This window comes from Rana temporaria, chromosome 13 (genome assembly GCF_905171775.1).
Source record: "Rana temporaria chromosome 13, aRanTem1.1, whole genome shotgun sequence".
Classification (NCBI taxonomy): domain Eukaryota; kingdom Metazoa; phylum Chordata; class Amphibia; order Anura; family Ranidae; genus Rana; species Rana temporaria.
Window position 1 is genome coordinate 24,987,545 of NC_053501.1, and position 19,613 is coordinate 25,007,157.

Here is a 19,613-nt window from a genome sequence, read left to right on the forward strand (position 1 = left end):
CGCTTATCTTGGAGAACCAACCAGAATCGACCTGATCACGTTTCCCATAAGCTGTTGGCTGCTGGGCGGTGTATTGAAAATAGGTGAATCAGATGGCCGTTCTCTTTTATCGCCTTCCAATGTTGCCACATATCTGTGTTTTATGAAGATAAAAAAAACACTCCGAATATAAATCTGGTGAGCTCTGCCCATGAGCGCAATAGATGACGATTCTGAACCTTGATCTCTGCTCTACAGTGTAGAGAACGCATAAGAGCACCGCTGAGCTGCATTGCAATTCACACAGCGTGAACCCAACATGAATGGCTGCTGATAGGCCACCACAGCGTGGACTGAAGCAGGAGGCAGAGGACAAGGAGATCAGATTATACTCATTAGCCTACAGCTGATGTCTGGGAACAATATGACGGGGGTAAAGAAGTAGGAACAATATGACGGGGGTGAGGGAGTAGGAACAATATGACGGGGGAGAATGAGTGGGAACAATTCAGTGGAGGAGAAGGAGTGGGAACAATTCAGTGGGGGATGGAAGAAGGAATGTGGAAGAATGGAAGTATAAGGCTCTTCTCTAAGAATATGTCACCAGGGTAGAAGAATGTAAAGGGGGACACCTTATTACCATCTGTTACATCCTTTGGAGTTATAGACTTGAGGAACCACTTCAGACAATAAGGGGCTCTGTAAAGAGTCATTCTGGAGTTCCAGTTACAATAAATCTGGCAATAAAATAGAGCAAGAAACTGTGAGCTACTGAGAAACACTAACTGGGCACTATTAGTAAGCTCAAGGTATATCTGTAGCATAACCAAAATGTAAAACTGAACCCTGGATAGATACAATATAAATTAATGTAGCTCAGTAATCTAAAACTGTTTAGACTTTTAAATGCATGCAGTGTAAGTACAGTAGGGCTCAGTGGCGGCCCATGCATTGTGGGTGCACGGGTGCCGCCCCTCCCTATCAATGCGCCCGGCCCCTTTTAGGATTCTGGGCACATGAATTCCTATGGTGGGGATGGGCAGGTTTTTTTTTGAAGCACATGTTTAGAGCCAGAGGCTCTAATACCTCGTTTCCACTGAGTGGAATGGTTCGGGTCGGTACAGTTTGGAACAGTTAGAATGGTCCGGTCTATTCTGGTGAGCGTTTCCACTGCAAATTGGTCCGTCAGGGGTCATACAGGGTTTAGAAAAAATGCCTAGCGTGTCCACCAATCAGTGGAATGTATTGTAGCTCCGCCCTAACCGAACCGTTCCATTTTCTATGGCCCCACATCTGAAGCAGGACCCAGATTGGTGCGGTACGGTTTGGTTTTATGGCACACTTTCATAATGGAAACACCCAAAATAGCGTACCGTACCCAACCGATGGCATAATAGGCTTCAAAAAGGGTGGACTTGGGACAATCCCACCCAGTTGTGTGACGATAGCGAATGTATTTTCGCTATTTTCACACTAAATCGTCTTACCGCCAATCAGGAAGACGGTGTGAGACCGGTTTCCCGATTGGCCAAAACGTCAGGCGATCCTTTTGGATGCCTGGCGTGGAGCCAGGGAGGAAGCCGCTGGAGCCAGAGAGGAAGCCCACCAGCCTGGAGCTGCTGCCCGGCCCCTGCACCCGCTAGCTTGGTGCTGCTGCCCGGACCCCACACCCGCTAGCCTAGAGCCGCTGCATGGACCCCGCACCCACTAGCCTAGAGATGCTGCCCGGACCCCGCACCTGCCAGCCTGGAGCTGCTGCCTGCACCCCGCTGCTCTGAATGGCATCCCCCGTCTATTGGGATCTATCCATGTACGTGCCGGACCATCCGGCAGATGCACGGGGGGCGGGTTGTTAGTGCGCACCGCTGGGAGGGCGGTTGTTTTCCACCTCCCTGAACAAAAAAAAAACACCAGCCACTACTGGTAGAGCTGCAATGTGAGAGGAAGAAGCAGTACCGGGAGCCAATCAACTCATGTGCTGACAAGAAGCATGCCGATAGGAGAGATGAGCTGCTTTCTTATTTCACTGCGCAGAATGACCTGGACTCAGAGAAAGTGGGTTAAATGCTGGCCATCAGATTTAGGACATCTAGCAGCAGAAAAACTGCATGGAAAATCTCTGGATTGAAAGTGAATATTGTAGCAACAGCTAGTTTTGTTATTTTATCCTTTAGGCCCCATTCACACTGGGTTTTTTTTCCGAGCGTTATTCGAACAGTGCCCTAAGATTGGTACCAGTGGGAGCAATAGTGGCCCATCATTGGTATCAGTAGGAGGAATAGTGCCCCATCATTGGTATCAGTAGGAGGAATAGTGCCCCATCATTGGTATCAGTAGGAGGAATAGTGCCTTATCATCGGTATCAGTGGGAGGAATAGTGCCCCATCATTGGTGTCAGTGGGAATAATAATTCCCCTTGTTGGTGTCAGTGGAGGGAGTAGTGCCATGTATCAGTAGCAGGAATAGTACCTCAAGGGTTGGATAAAAGCACCATCTTGCCCCCGGGCTACAGTTTGGAGACCGTTGGTCTATGGCAAAACCACAGACCAGAGTCTATCATTTCAGAAAATACATCAAGAGGGTTTTTGAAGCCACTAAATGATACTTGTAGATATCCAGCAGGCGCCTCGTCCATTGTTCTGCATTAGAAAGCCTTCCGTTATCAGCGCTGAGTGATGAGCTCATCCATCTGAATGTACACAGCACAATGCACCATTTGCTGACCCCGGAGATTGAAATTGCTTCATTTGTAAACATGATCTGGCATTCCACCGTCTGTCTGCATCTAAATCATTTCTGCCCCGATTACCTCACAAAGCCATCGCCGCGTCTAACGGGCCCTGATGAACCTCAGTGGCCGGGACCCTGATGTACATTTCGCTGCATTAATAGTCCTTTCCCCTGCAGGCCTCTCTCGCTCCTGGCGATGGCACACTGACCCGATTGACAGTCCTGCAAGGTTATCATAGTATATAAAGGGTTAACCTGTGTATTGGGATCACATGGGAAATAAATCATCTTAAGCCTAGGTTCACACTGCTGCGAATTCAAAATCGCGGTAAAATGTGCGATTTTACCGCGATTTCGCGGCTGCGATTTTGCCGCGATTTCGGCCGCAATTTAATGTAAATCGCGGCCCGAAATCGCAAAAAGTAGTACAGGAACTACTTTTTGAAACCGCAGATGCGGTGTCGCACTGATTAGGACAGTGCCATTGCCGACAATTGCCGCCGATTTGAGATGCGATTTGACATGTCAAATCGCATCTCAAATCGTTCCAAATCGTACCCAGTGTGAACCAGGGCTGTAGCTGAGCTCCAGGCGTATATAAAAGCCACAAATTATTCCAACTACGTATTTAACCACTTGCTTACTGAGCACTTAAACCCCCTTCCTACCAATTTTCAGCTTTCAGCACCGTCGCACTTTGAATGACAATTACACGGTGGTACAACACTGTACCCAAATGACATTTTTATCATTTTTGCCCCACAAATAGAGCTTTCTTTTGGTGGTATTTGATCATCTCTGCGGTTTTTATTTTTTGTTAAAAAATAATTAAAAAGACAGATTTTAAAATATATATATATATTGTTGTACATTTTGGACTCTCTCACACTATATTTTCCCATTCCCCATCGATCGTGTGTTCCCTTTTATAGGGAAACACAATCGATGACGTCAGACCTACAGCCACACCCCCCTACAGTTGTAAACACACACTAGGTGAAACATAACTCCTTCAGCGCCCCCTGTGGTTAACTCCCAAACTGCAGCTGATATTTTCACAATAAACAATGCAATTTAAATGCATTTTTTGCTGTGAAAATGACAATGGTCCCAAAAATGTGCCAAAAAGTGTCCGCCATAATGTCGCAGTCATGAAAAAAATCGCTGATCGCCGCCATTAGTAGTAAAAAAAAAAAAATAATAAAAATGCAATAAAACTATCCCCTATTTTGTAAACGCTATAAATTTTGCGCAAACCAATCGATAAACGCTTATTGCGATTTTTTTTTACCAAAAATAGGTAGAAGAATACGTATCAGCCTAAACTGGAGGGAAAAAACTATTTTATATATGTTTTTGGGGGATATTTATTATAGCAAAATGTAAAAAATATTGTTTTTTTTTCAAAATTTACGCTCTATTTTTGTTTATAGCGCAAAAAAAATAAAAACCGCAGAGGTGATCAAATACCACCAAAAGAAAGCTCTATTTGTGGGAAAAAAAGGACATCAATTTTGTTTGGGAGCCACGTCACAAGACCGCGCAATTGTCTGTTAAAGCGACGTAGTGCCGAATCGCAAAACCTGGCCTGGGCATTTAGCTGCCTAAACATCCGGGGCTTAAGTGGTTAATGAAATGTATATCCTAAACAAACGATGACGGTCACCATTCATTTTTACAGTAACAAAGAGCACTATGGGGTAAATACAGTATATGGCACCTCCAGGTATAAAAGAGAACTTCTAAAAATCTTTCTGCAAGCCCAGAAAATCAGCTCACTACTACAATAAAGAACAAAAAAAAAAAAAAACTGAAAGGCAAGAAGGAACGATAATAAAAACATACACAAATACAATAAAATAAAATAATGTGGGTGTAACAGAACAGTCTACTCATCCTTAGACATAAATATATTTTTCTCTAAACAGAGAAATATAGATTCATTAGCTGGACTACAAGATCTGATTATTGATCTCGCTGAGAATCCATACTGAACGCAGGGGGAGGGCAATTTTCAATTATCACCTAGGAATGAATTTTCTTGGCGCCCGGGGGGAGGGTGGATGGAACAGCTCAGTGGTTGTTTTTTTTCATGCGCCTATGCGATATCTTTTATGGAGATCGTCACAGATACATGACTATTTGGAAAATGAGAGGAAAAGCTCGGGTGTCTGATGCGGAATTGCAGGAAGGGAGTGATCGCTGCTTCATGAGCCCTCGGTTTCTGACATGTGAAGGTTCCAAAGCACGCTCGATGGCTGGGTAGCCGGGCTTTAATGCGGAGAATCTCAGCGCAGATGATGGAGTGAGAGGGAGAGATGACTGATTATATAACAGCTTTCCCTGGTGTGAGATCTGTCTATCCCCGGGATGATGGCGTGTGGAGGAGGACCGTGTATGTGTCAGCCTCCCAACCGCAAGGACAATGACATTCTGTTGTTGCTGCCAGTCGGAATATGCCAAATCACTTCGCTCACCCATGCAAACCCCAACGCAACAGCAGTGCAGAAGCTGTGGTTAAAGGGCAGCTCTACCTTTTGCTTTCTATGGTAAAGCTCCCAACCATTAAACCTCCTAAAATAAAGTCCCCAACCTTTACAGCCTGAATTACAAAAACCTGCATGGACCCTCCCCCCCGACTCTTATATCCCATAAAATTAAGCACTTGAATCTAATGTACCTAAATTACAGGCCAATAAACCAACGCCGCCTAGAGAAGAACTCCGCTTGTCACAATGCTACCCAAACCTGCAACACATTTCACCCAACCCATTGGCACCTCCAGTTGCCATCCAGGCTCCTATGCTATCTCTAGCCTTTGACTTGCCTGTTCCAGTAAGGTTGCTGCCTTTTGGCCATCCCACCCTGGTGGTCATCTCCAGACGCCCCCAGCAGTTCACTTTGGCCTTTCCCACCACCTGTCCTGTGTGGTCAATTCCAGTCATTGCCCCAGTTTGGCCCCCGTAGTCCATGCCAACTGTTGCAGCGTCTGGCCCATATAGTCGACTCCGGTCATTCCACGGGGCTAGCCCGTGCTGTCCACCCAGTCTGGCCCTCATGGTCTATCCCAGCCATTTCAACATGTTCGCCTCTGCATTTGACTCTAACCATTTAGTCAACCAGTTGACTCCGGGTGTTATAACTACTTGGTCCCTGCCGACAATTCCACTTGTTCTACATGCTTGTCATGCAACCAACTTCGGTCATTCTACCAGCCAGTCATGTGGCCAACACTTATAGCTTCTCTAGTTTGGCCCCTCTATGGTCAACTCCAACCGTTCTGCCAGACTGGCCCCTGAGGTCAACCTTGGCCATTCCGCCAGCCTGTTCTCCACTAGTCAATTTCAGCCATTTTCCCCTTGTTGTCAACTCGTCTGCATTTCCGCCAGTCTGGCCTTTGAGCTTGATTCTAGCCATTCTGCCAGGCTAGACCCCATGGTCAATTCTTCCGCCACCTTTTTTTTTTTTTTTTTTTTAATTGCTTGCTGTGGTGGTTGAAGGGGTTGGACAGTTCAGAATTTACATGAAGACCCCAAGATCTGAGATGCTGAAAAGGGCTGGAGAGCTACTGAGCTACTTTGTTAACAGCATTATCCCAGCAGTCTTTGTTTTTCTGCATCCCTCCTGTAACATAGTTTTATTACCTGTTGATCCTGCCAGTAGTAAATCCATTATTTTTCCACTTCCTGTAACAGGGTGACCACACGGGTCGTTCTGCAGAGAAATCTCACAGCATCATTATCACCTTGTGGGCAGGGTAGTTTTATGGTGGTCATACACACTTAGATAAAGGATCAGTTTTCTTTTCCATTCGATTTCTTCTAATAGGAATAATCAATCTATAGCCAGCAACCCATTAGATCAATATGACACACACAGTAAAGGGTATTTCAATAGTTAACGTAGGATTGTAAATTCTAATGTTACGTTATTAATCATATCTCTGGTTCAGCCATGTAATCTCACAATCTGATCGATCGAAGTAAGATCGAATTCATGAACAAAGTATCTCAGTGCTGCCAATCTATGCAAAACAATCTATATTATTCCACCCTGGCTGATCAACTCAGTGTGATCAAATCTAATTGAAATCAAGTTTAAATTGACCAGAAGGAAAGTTTGGGTTATTTAATTGCTTGTGAATTCAATTGTTTTGATCAAATCACACATCCAATGCATAAAAAAATTGGAGCGTGTATGGCCTCCATTAGACGAACGTGTAGTTTCATATAGCAAGTGACAAATTAAAGCAGAACTAATCCCTCCAATCCTTTACAGCCAAACAACCTCAGATTTTAGCCTTTGTTTGATCTGCACATGGGATCAGTTATGACACCAGTCATTTATTGACAGTTTGGTTGAGCGCACAAGCAACCGTGACATTAATCAGCTACTGCATGCCTTAAATGTAACTGCTTTGCAAAACAGTTAAATCGATGGGTTTAGTTCCACTTTAAAGCTGTCAGGCCCTGGTTGTAGTTTCGGTGTCCACCAGCGGGTGTCTCCCAGTAGCCAGCAGATCCCAGTTATCAGTTTCCACCTGATGCTGGTTGCCGGGAGGGTATTTAGGTCCTCCCCTACTAGTGCCTCAAGCTCCAGTGTTTTGCTGCTGCCAGATTTTGTTTGTCATTGATCCTGATCTTGCTCTGGCTCTGTACCCTGCTGCCCTGTACCTGCTCCCCCATGTTCCTGATTCCAGTTTTGGTTCCCCCTTCCCATATGCTCCCTGCACCTCCAGTTTTCTATGCTCCCCATTTTGTATATAGTATATAGTTAGTTAGGCTTTCTGTCGGTTAGGTATTTAGTCATTGGGTTTTTGGTTCACTTATATTTTTATGTTTGCTGTGTGATGGTGTTAGGATGATGTTAGGATGGATTTCACTGTAAATAAATATCACTTAAAGCAGAACTAAACCCATTAATCTAACCGTTTCAAAAAACAGAAACATTCCGGCAGGTAGCGGGAATGATAACAGTCACATTGGCTTGTGTTCTCAACCAAACTGTCAAACCATCCAATGGCTGGTGTCATAACTGATCTCATGTGCAGCATCATGGCAGTTGAAGATCAAACAGAGGCCAAGATGGAAGCTTAATTGGCTGAAACTGATAGGAGGGTTTAGTTCCATCTTAAAGCATATACAGTCTCCTGAGTGCAGCCACACAGATCTGGCCATCCCTGCTGCTCATTCCAGACAAAAGCCCAGCTTCAGCTAACACTTTTTGAAACATTTCTACATGTGATTTCCAAAAAATGGTTTTGCCCCATAAATAAAAGCTGACCATGGTAAGCACCATCACAAGTGTTCTATAGTTTGTTCCAATCCCTGTAAAGCTGGGCACACCGGCAAAAATGGACCAGGAACGGGACGACTTTCAGCCCTTGTGTACAGCTCCTCGTCCGACAGAAGCCGATCTCCCGACCACCGTCTGTTGAACAAGCATGCTAGAAAACCAACATTCGATCAGTGCTTTCAGCCAGTGATCACTGTGTTCTGGTGGAGGGGGGGGGGGGGCAGTCCCCCTGTCAGAACACAATACCTCAGCGGGGAGATCGCCCCACTAATATCGGATGTGTGAGAACGGCAATCTGTACTTTTTTTTACAGATTACGCTAGGTTGAACGAAAAAAATAAATAACTTCCCGTGTGTACCCTGCATAACTCACATTTTTTGGACAGTAGGGATGCACTGATATATCGGCACGAAAAATGATCTGCTGAAAATAGGGTTAATCGGCATTTTGCCAAAATCGCATCCCATTGACTTCAATGCAAAAAAACGCCCCCTATTGACATCATTGCAAAAACGCCCAGTATTGACTTCAATGTAAAATCGTGTCCCATTGACTTCAATACAAAATAGCCAGCCACATTTATTACATTTTAAAAACTGTCCATTTTAGTTTTGCTTTTCAGCCAAGTGTGTCCTAAATTTTCGGTTTCGTCTTTACATTTACATTTCGGTGCACTACTATTGAAGAGGAAGTGAAAAAATTAAAACTTTTCTTTCAGGTCATATCAACAGGTAATACAACATTGGAAATCAGAAGAATTTACATAAAACACGCCCACCTCTTCTCAATTTGAATTTGGCGTGCTTACGCCGAGAGATTTACGCTATGCCCAGCCCCACTAAGTTACGGCGTAGCGTATCTCAGATACGCAACGCCCGCACAAACTTACGGCGGGCTTTATGAATATAGCCCTAAGTACCCCATAAATAGCAATTTGACCAGGAAAGTCCATGGGTGGTTGTTACAGAAAAATCCTATTGATGGAGTCTTACTAATTTAGAAATCATGACTTCTTTTGTTTCCTATTCCGCCGACCAAACACAATACAATCTAAAGCCGGCCATAGATGGTTCAAATCTCGACCGATTCAGCAGGCAGGGCCTGGGCAGAATGATTGTACCCTAGTTGATCCATTGATCGACTTGGGCACAACCAGCATGTCGGATTTCTACATGTGATTTATTACCAGCGGTTACAGCCTCTAGCAATAATCACTATGTTCTCCCCACTGGGAGAACACAATGGCTCCGGTTCTGCCATTAACACTGACTGTGAAATTGAGACTTGTGGTTGCAAGAAAGAAAATGGCATCATCTATGGCCTGCCTGAGTTTCAGTTGAACAATATGTAGCACCTTATAGTGTGTGCTACAAGAATTAGAGTAAGCAAACTATAGTCTGGCCCAGGGATAAACCTGAGTCACTGGGTCGGGGTTATTAGAGGCCAGGGCTGGATGACTCATCCTGGCAGCTCTCTGGTGCCTTTCCCTGGTTCTTGCATGTTGGAGAACATTCTGGAAGATAGTGGGCGGAGGCTAGAAAAGGTTTGCCTTAAATATTTAGGGGCCCTTAGCCAATTTCCAGGTTGGGGGCCTAACAGGGAGTAGGGTGAAAGATAGAAAAGCAGTGCTGAGGGAAATCTGTTGGTGACCCTTGAGGGACTCCAGCCAGGAGGTAGTTGGAGGGACCCTAACCAGAGAGGCAGCAGAGAGAGAGAGCAAGGAAAGACAGTGAGTAGATCATCACGGTGCAGAAACAGACAAGGGGAGTGACTGCCAGCTGTAGCAGTGCTCTCTTGAAGACAGCAGTGGGCCAAGTCTTTATCAAACCTTGCCCATGGGAATCTCCATTCCACTTTTCCAAATGAAAACCACATTCACTGTTAGAAATGCATTTGTTCGAGGAAATTTTCTATCCTGTTCCTTCAGGTTTTCTTGTCACTGCGGTCAAACATAAACATCGATTATAACCCTATAATGATTATAAAATTGAAAAAACGATCTTAAAATTTAAATTTTCAAATACAAAATCTACTAGTGTATGGCCAGTGTTACGTTATATGACCAAACACTTGTGGACACCCGACCATCACACATACTGTATATCAGGTGCGGCCAACCAGTGGCCCTCGGAGCCCTCTGATGTGGCCCGCGGCCTCCAGCTCTGGAATGGCGGGTTGGCAAGCAAAGATCGCAAGTTGCCGGCCCGCCATACCACAGCATCAGTGTTGTGATAGGAAGCTGGTGGTAGAGGAAAATAGCGGTTGCAGGGCAGAGCACCATAAGCCAATGCTTCCTCTACAGCGCCAGCTTTTGCCACAGGCGGAGTCTATGGCAAAGTTCAGCTAACCGGCAGGATAGACACAGCTGCACTCGTGGTATGGGTAAACCGCTACACATCAGCGTGAAAGCAGTCTTAGGCCCTTTTCACACGATCAGCCCGACCAAATGGTACCCTCAATTCACCTCTACAGAGCGACAGATGTCTGTTTACGCCCACCTGCCTCCAATTAGAAAAACATTTTTCCCCTTCCATCTGTGCAGATCGGAGGGCCAAAAGAATAGCTGTGACCTGTCATTCGCTCATTGTGGCCCACGACTGGTTACCAAGTTGCTTAAATGGCCCTCGCTCTTCAAAAGGGCACCCCTGCTGTATATGTTAGATATTCTCTTTCATAAGTTGGCCTTCCGATGTGGCTGTTAGGCCGCATACACACGATCGGTCCATCAGTTGAGAATGGTCTGATGGACCGTTTTCATCGGTCCAAACCGATCGTGTGTGGGCCCCATTGGATAGTTAACCTTCGGTCAAAAAAATAGGCACTTGCTTTAAAATTGAACCAATGGACGCCTAACCGATAGGTCAAAACCGATCGTTAGTATGCAAAAGCATTGGTTAAAAACCTGCGCATGCTCAGAATCAAGTCGACGCATGCTTGGAAGCATTGAACTTAGTTTTTTTCAGCACAACGTTGTGTTTTACGTCACTGCGTTCTGACGCGAGCGGTTAATTAACCGATGATGTGTAGGCGCGACGGACCATCAGTCAGCTTCATCGGTTAACCGATGAGAATGGTCCGAAGGATGGACTGATCGTGTGTACGCGGCCTTAGAGTCTCCACTCTTCTGGAAAGGCTTGTCACGTGATGTTGGAGTGTGTCTGGGGGAATTTGTGTCCGTTCTTCCAGAAGAGCATTTGTGGGGTCAGGTAGTGATGGTGTATGAGAAGTTCTGGCTAGCAACTTGCGTTAAGGTCAACAACGTCATCACTCAACCTCCTTGAACACCTTTGGGATAAATTAGAACACCACCAGATCTCATTCTCAAATGCCCGATGGGCACTCATTTCCACAGGAACTCTACAACATTTTGTGGAAAGCCTTCAGAGGAGACCGGAGGCCATTAAAGCAGCAAAGGTGGGGGGAGGGGAGTGGAACAATTCCATATTAATGTCCTTGGTTTTTAATGGGAAGTTCAACAATCTCACCTAGGGTTGGTGGTCTGTTGTCCTCTAACTTTGGCCATATAGAGTACGTTGGCATTATGGCAGATCAAATTCAATTGCCCATCATTCACAGTCAAGACACAACGGGCCAGATCCACAAAGAAGTTACGCTGGCGTATCTATTGATACACCGCGTAACTTTTAGGTTGCTCCGGCGTATCTTTGTTTTGTATCCACAAAACAAGATACGCCTGAAGCTGGGCTAGATCCGACTGGCGTACGTCTTAGTACGCCGTCGGATCTAAGGTGCATATTTGCGCTGGCCGCTAGGTGGCGCTTCCGTCGATTTCCGCGTTGAGTATGCAAATTAGCTAGATACGCCAATCCACAAACGTACGTCCAGCCGGCGCATTTTTTTACGTCGTTTCCATAAGGCTTTTTTCGGCGTAACGTTACCCCTGCTATATGAGGCGTAGCCAATGTTAAGTATGGACGTCGGGCCAGCGTCAAATTTTCCGTCATGTACGTCGTTTGCGTAAAACGTTCTCGAATAGGGCTTTGCGTAGAATGACGTTCACGTCGAAAGCATTGGCTTGTTGCGGGTTAATTTTGAGCATGTGCACTGGGATACCCCCACGAACGGCGCATGCGCCGTTCAGAAAAAACGTCATTTACGTCGGGTCAAGAAGTATTAACAAAAAAAACACGCCCACATCTTATCTATTTGAATTGCGCGCCCTTACGCCGACACAGTTACACAAAACTCTTCAGGATACGGAAAATACGCTGAAAGTTACGGCGGCGTAGTGTATCTGAGATACGCTGCGCCGGACGGAAAAATGCGCGGAGGTACGTGGATCTGGCCCAATGTATTCACAGGTACCATAGATAACACTAAATACCCAGAGCCAAGAACTATTATATGGAGGGGGGCACTATTCTGGCACTAGATAAGTCTACATGTGCCAAAACCAGGGCTGGGACAAGAGGTGGACGTGAGGGACGACTGCCTTGGGCACAATGGTTTACTGGTGGCCCCTTCCTTCTGTTGCAAGACTGAGAAAAGTAGTGACAACGGCAGTGATTTTGACAAGCAAGTGACTGTTGGGTGTAGGACCCCCTAAGCTTGCACATCAGGAGGGGGCGCAGTTTGGAATTTTTGGATTATCTTGTCCCACAACTGGCCAAGACTTGGGAAAATCATATAAATGACGAGCTTAACCATCACCCAGTGTGTTACAAAACTTTACTCCCTCAAACTAAAAAAAAAAAGGAAGGTACCCTATCCTGGCAATATGGGGCCATATATATATTTCAACCACAAGGGCATCATATGGCAGCCAGTCATTTCTATAAATAACCCTCACCTTGTACAGCTTAAAGTTTAACCCAAAAGGCAGAAAAAAAATTATTAAACATACTCTATCTTGGCATAAGCATGGCACCTGTCTATAACCTGGCACCTGATAATAGGTCATGGAAGATTCAGTACAACATCCACCTTGTGCAGCTTCCACCAGGGCCCTGAAGCACCATGTGCAGGTAGTAAGGTTGTACCAGTCTATAGAACAGTGATACCTAATACCATCTCACAGTGCCTACACCCGGAAATAAACTCTTGTCCTGGTGTGGGTTCCACGTTGGCCCGGTGAAGCCAAGAAGCAGAATATTCACAAAGCTACCAACTCCTGATATTGGGTGGCACCTGGCTGTAAGCTGGCATTTGACAACCTGCCACAGCAGAGGCAACTCAAACTACCCCACATCATGTAGCTTCCACATTGACCCCAAAGCTAAGAAACCAATTATTCAGAGCACTATCCTTGCCTGGCGTTGAGTGACACCATGCCAGCTCCTGAGACCATCTCACAGCAGCTGCTGTCCTGATGGTACCCTCTCACCCACCCACACTCTCACCCACACTGAAGCTAAGAAACCAGTTATTTAGAGTGGTCTTCTTCCCTACCATTAAAGGGCTCTTGTCTATAAGCTGGCAGCCTGCTGGCACCAAAAAAACATCTCACAGCAGCTGCTGCCCTAATTTTACCACCTTGTGCATCTCCTACACCGACACCTGACTATAAACTGGCACCTGATAACATCTCACTCCCATTGAATTTACCTTACTCTACAGTGGGGTGGCACCTGTCTGTAAACTGGCACCTGATAACATCTCACTCCCATTGAATTTACCTTATTCTACAGTGGGGTGGCACCTGTCTGTAAACTGGCACCTGATAACATCTCACTCCCATTGAATTTACCTTATTCTACAGTGGGGTGGCACCTGTCTGTAAACTGGCACCTGATAACATCTCATAGCAGCTGTATTCCTAACTATAACCCCCTCACCCACCTTCTGCATCTTCCATAGTGACCCCGACACCAAGGAACCCACTACTACCGAGGGTACCCTTTCTGCAGCAAGATGGCAACTGATTATAAATGGGCACCGGATAACACCTCTCCCTCCATATGCCCTTTCATCCTCCTTGTACATCCACACAATGACCCAGAAACACATTATTCACAGCCTTTCCCGCTATAGGGTGGCATTGGCACATCAATAATCTGGCACCAAACTGGTACCTGATAACATCTTAAAGCGGTTATAGTTCTAATGCTACCCCCTCACCCACCTTCTTTATCTCAGTGACCCTGACACCAAGGCACATGCGGCTACCAGTGGCACTCTTCTGCAGTGACTATAAACTGGCACCTGATCACCCTGAAACCAAGAAACACATTACTCACAGCGGTACTCCTTCCTGCCATTGAAGGGCATCTGTCTATAAGTTGGCACCACATTGGAACCTGATAACATCTCATACTAGGTGCAGTCTTCATTCACCCACCTTGTGCATCACCAACAATGACCCTGACACCAAAAAACACATTATTTCCACTGGTACCCTATAGGGTGGCACCTGACAATAAACTGGCACCAGATTACATCTAACCCCTGTGCACCCCCATGCACTCCACCCCCTCCCCATCCCCCAAATCCACCTTGTGCATCTCCCACAATGACCATCAAACCAATTAACATAATATTCTCACTGGAAACCATTCTGCAGTAGGGTGGCACCTAACTATACATTGGCATCAGATAGCATATACCCCCCCCCTCCCGCACACACACCTTATTTATCCCCCACAATGACCCTGAAACTGATAAAGAGATTATTCCAATAGAACCCTTACCTGTCATTGAGGGGCACCTTCCTATAAACTGGCACCAGATCAACCCCCCCCCCCCCCCCACACATACACACACCCTGTGCACCCCCTTCCACCTTGTGCAACTCCTCCGCCTTGCAGCTTTCACTTACCCCCCCCCCCCCCCCCCCACACACACACACACCTTCCCTGTACTGCTTTCCCATCCATATTTAGCTTGTGCTCCCCCCTCCTTCCTGTGCAGCATTCCCCTGAACCCCCCCATTTTGTGCAACCAACCCCTCCGCCTTCACCTTGTGCAGCTCCCCCCATCTTGTGAAGCTTCCCCCTGCACCCCTCACTTGGTGTAGCACCCTCCCCCCTCTCCTTGTGCAGTTTCCCCATACCCTCCTCCCTATTTTGTGCAGCTTCCCCTTGCCCCCCCCCCCCCACCTTGTACATCCCCTTCACCTTGTGCAGATTCCCCCTGCCCCTCCCCCCACCTGTATCCACCTCATGTCACTCCCTCCTCACCTTGTGCCCCCTTTCCCAACCCCCTCTCACCTTATACACCCCCCCCCTCAGCTTACCTCCCCCATCCAACTCCTTCACTTTGTGCCCCTCACCTTGCCTTTTGCACCCCCCTTTACCTTGTCCACCTACCCCAGATACACCTTTTGCAGCTTACACATCCCCCTCCCACTTTGTGCAGCTTCCATGTGCCCCCCCCTTGTGCACCTTCCACATGCCCCCCTATAGTTTCCACATCCCCCCAGTACAGGTTCCACCCTCACCTTGTGCAGCTTCCACATGGCCCCCCCCTCCTCTCTTGCCCCCCCTTCACCTTTTGCAGCTTCCACATGCCCCCCCACCAGTACAGCTTTCACATGCCCCCCAGTACACCCCTCTCACCTTGCGCAGCTTCCACATGCCCCCCTCTTTTTCCCCCAGTACAGTTTCCCCCTTCTCTCTTGCCCCTCCAGTACAGTTCCTCCTCACCTTGTGCAGCTTCCACATGCCCCCCTCTTTTTTTAACACCCCCTCACCCTGTACAGCTTCCACATGCCCCCCCCCCCCAGTACAGTCCCCCCTCTCTTGCACCCCCTCACCTTGTGCAGCTTCCACATGACCTAGCCCCCCTCTCTTGAACCCCTCCTCACCTTGCGCAGCTTCGACATGCCCCCCCCCCCCCCTTGTGTAGCTTCCACACGTACCCCCCTCTTTTAACCCCCCCCTCACCTTGTGCAGCTTCCACATGCCCCCCCCTTTTTTTAATACCCCTCACCTTGTGCAGCTTCCACATGGCCCCGCCCCTCACCTTGTGCAGCTTCCACATGCCCCCCTCCCCTTTTTTGACCCCCCTCACCTTGTGCAGCTTCCACATTCCCCCCCCCCCCTCACCTTGTGCAGCTTCCACATGCCCCCCCTCACCTTGTGCAGCTTCCACATGCCCCCCCCTCACCTTGTGCAGCTTCCACATGCCCCCCCTCACCTTGTGCAGCTTCCACATGCCCCCCCCCTCACCTTGTGCAGCTTCCACATTGCCCCCTTCTCTCTTGCCCCCCCTCACCTTGTGCAGCTTCCACATGCCCCCCCCTCACCTTGTGCAGCTTCCACATTGCCCCCCCCTCACCTTGTGCAGCTTCCACATGCCCCCCCCCCTCACCTTGTGCAGCTTCCACATTGCCCCCTTCTCTCTTGCCCCCCCTCACCTTGTGCAGCTTCCACATGCCCCCCCCTCACCTTGTGCAGCTTCCACATGCCCCCCCTCACCTTGTGCAGCTTCCACATGGCCCCCAGCGCCTTGACCTCATGGCTGTGGTGCCTCCCCTCCTCCAGGCACTGGTAGCACACGGGGGTCTTGCACTGCACACAGTACATGGAGTGGTTCTCCAGCTCATGGTCGGTACAGGTGGAGATCTTCCTGGGGCTGAGTCTCCGGCTCACCCGGCCCTGTGCGGGGGGTAGTAGGCGGTGTTTGGCGAGCGGTCCCCGGGGCGGGTGACACCGGAGGCGGCAGGGCTCGCAGTAGAAGACGTCACATTGCTCACACATGACGGTGGCCTCCTTCGGGCTCTTCTCACACAGCTGACACCGGAGGGCGGCCGCCTTGCTCTGCTGGTAGCGCTCTATCACGCCCTCCAGGACCCGGTTCTTGGTGAAGCCGCGGAGGCCCCTCTCATCCAGGAGGAGGGAGCGGTGACACTGCGGGCACGTCAGGCACTGGTGGCGGGAAGGAGGAGGGAGGAGGGCGCCGGAGGAATGGTGGTGAGGTTGGTGGGGGGCCGGCATGGCGGGGGGGAAGACCCGGACCCCGTTGGGGGATTTCTGGCACGGGGTGGTGGGCGCGCTGGCGAAGCCCCCGTACGAGCCGTAGCCGCTGTCCGCCTCGCTGTACAGACTCATCTTATCCAGGTCCAGGTAGTCATAGTCCGAGGAGGACAGACCCGAGGCCCGCCGGCTCTGCGGGGACTCCGAGTCCGGGGTGTGGACCAGGATGTTCCGGGCACAGGCCAGGCACAAGCTATGGGAACAGGGGAGGAGGATGGGCTCCCGATAGAAGGAACCGCACACCGGGCATTTCAACTCTTCCTCCATCTCTTCCATAGAGAGAGACACACTGAGAGCCACAGCGCCGCACTACTCTACACTGCGGCCACATGGGGCGGGGACACGCACACACCCAGCACATCATTGGCCGCACCATACCCAGACTGGGTAATCATTGGTTAGAGGAAATAGGGGGCGGGGGGAGGAAGAATGCTCCCAGCATCAGCACCAGTAGAACTTCCACTGGCTATAGATCCTCACCGCTACACTGCAGGCACCGGGGGCGGGGCATTAAACACGCCGCGCACATCATTGGCCACCCCACAGACAGCCTAGGTGCTCATTGGTTAGAGACGGTAGGGGGCGGGGGAGAAAGGATGCTCCCAGCATCAGCACCAGGAGGACCTCCATCGGCTATAGAGCTTCACCGCTACACTGCATCGGGGTCATCAGACACACCCCGCACATGATTGGCCACCCCACAGACAGCCTGGATGCTCATTGGCTAGAGACAGTAGAAGGCGGGAGAGGATGCTCTCACCATAAACACCAGGAGAACCTCCACCATTTATAGATCCTAAGCACTACATGGAAGACGCAGCCTCACTGTGCCCATCATTGCAGACTCACTGTGCCCATCAATGCAGCTTCACTGTGCCCATCATTGCAGACTCACCTGGGCCCATCATTGCAGACTCATTGTGCCCATCATTGCAGACTCATTGTGCCCTTCAATGCAGACTCACTATGCCCACCATTGCAGACTTACTGTACCCATCACTCAGCCTCACTGTGCCCATCATTGCAGCCTCACTGTACCCATCATTGCAGACTCGCTGTGCCCATCAACGCAGCCGCACTGCTTCTATCATGGCAGACTCACTTTGCCCATCATTGCAGCCTCACTATGCCCATCAATGCAGCCTCACTGCTCCCACCATTGCAGCCTCACTATGCCCACAATTGCAGACTCACCTGTGCCCATCATTCCAGCCTCACAGTACCCACCATTGCAGCCTCACTGTGCCCATCAACACAGCCTCACTGTGCCCATCATTGTAGCCTCACTGTGCCCATTAACGCAACCTCGCTGTGCCCATCAACGCAGCCTCACTGCTTCCATCAGGACAGACTCACTGTGCCCATCATTGCAGCCTCACTGTGCCCATCAACGCAGCCTCACTGCTCCCATCATTGCAGACTTACTGCGCCCATCATTGCAGGCTCACTGCGCCCATCATTGCAGGCTCACTGTGTCCATCATTGCAGCCTCACTGTGCCCATAAATCCAGACTCACTGTACCCATCATTGCAGACTCACCCGTGCCCAACATTGCAGCCTCAGTGTGCCCATCATTGCAGACTCACTGCGCCCATAATTGCAGACACGCTGCGCCCATCATTGCAGACTCACTGTGCCCATCAATGCAGACTCACTGTGCCCATCATTGCAGACTCACTGTGCCCATCATTGCAGACTCACTGTCCCCATCAAGGCAGACTCATTGTACCCATCAATGCAGACTCACCTGTGCCCATCATTGCAGCCTCACTGTGCCCATCAATCCAGACTCACTGTACCCATCATTGCAGACTCACCCGTGCCCATCATTGCAGCCTCAGTGTTCCACCTATCACAGAAGCCGTTATAGGAGGTGGGACTTTTTTACAGTGGCCGGCCGTCGAAGATTGCAGTGAGGTACCCAAGAGGAGGAGGAAGAAGGGAGGAGGAGAAGGAGTCTCCCAGGTGCAGGCACAGCGCAAAGTGGCCCCAGTGTTGGCAACCTACAGTACCAGGCCCTGCTGCTAACGGGAACAGCATTCCTACTGTGCGGAATGTACAGGAACGCCATTCCCATACTTTCCTGCAGGACTCGAGCCCTGATTGGCCACACCACCAACAGCCTGGGTGCTCATTGGTTAGGGACAATAGTCTGAAGGGTATACCCCCCCCCCCCCCAAAAAAAACAGTACATAACAGTATATACTTTCTGAAAGCAAACACCCTACAGAATAAAATAGTGGTAGTTTCAATTATTTCTGTTACATAATATTATTTCCCTATGTGATTCATTTGTAGGTGACATGTTCTCTTTAATGAGGCATCGGGTGTCTATAAGACCCCACATGTCTCACCTGCCTTCCAATGGAACTGCTCGGGTGCAGATCACACATTAGTCTGTTCCCCGGCCATACTGACTGGAGAAAGTGACACTCAGACCTGGGAGTGATGTTTGCACGTTGCTTCTGGGTCATCAGCAAGGTGGAGATCAACAAGTTGATGCTCGCTAATCTCTCTCCCTTCTATCGGAAGGCACCGGTCTTACTGTTCGGTGTTGGGCAATGGGATTACAAAGCCTGGGAAACATGGCAGGGGCATGCAATGGGGGGGGGGGGGGGTACTTGCAGTTACAGGGGTGTGCAGGGCCGTTTGAAGGAATTAGGGGGCCCCAAGC

The 19,613-nt window shown here is 48.9% G+C and overlaps 1 protein-coding gene across 9 annotated transcripts in view; it reads right to left on the reverse strand.

Annotated features, from left to right (window-relative positions):
- TRIM9 (tripartite motif containing 9) overlaps window positions 1–17,363 on the reverse strand; it is a 110,643-nt gene extending 93,280 nt beyond the window's left edge. For 3 of the 9 annotated variants that reach the window (XM_040333600.1, XM_040333599.1, XM_040333598.1), the window contains exon 1: window positions 16,381–17,362. In XM_040333600.1, the coding sequence (XP_040189534.1) occupies window positions 16,381–17,214 (834 nt within the window). In that variant the 5' untranslated portion in view covers window positions 17,215–17,362. Of the gene's footprint in view, window positions 1–16,380 lie in introns of all 9 variants that reach the window. The other 6 variants (XM_040333597.1, XM_040333603.1, XM_040333601.1 and 3 more) reach the window with 4 other exon arrangements.
- Window positions 17,364–19,613: the final 2,250 nt, after the last annotated feature.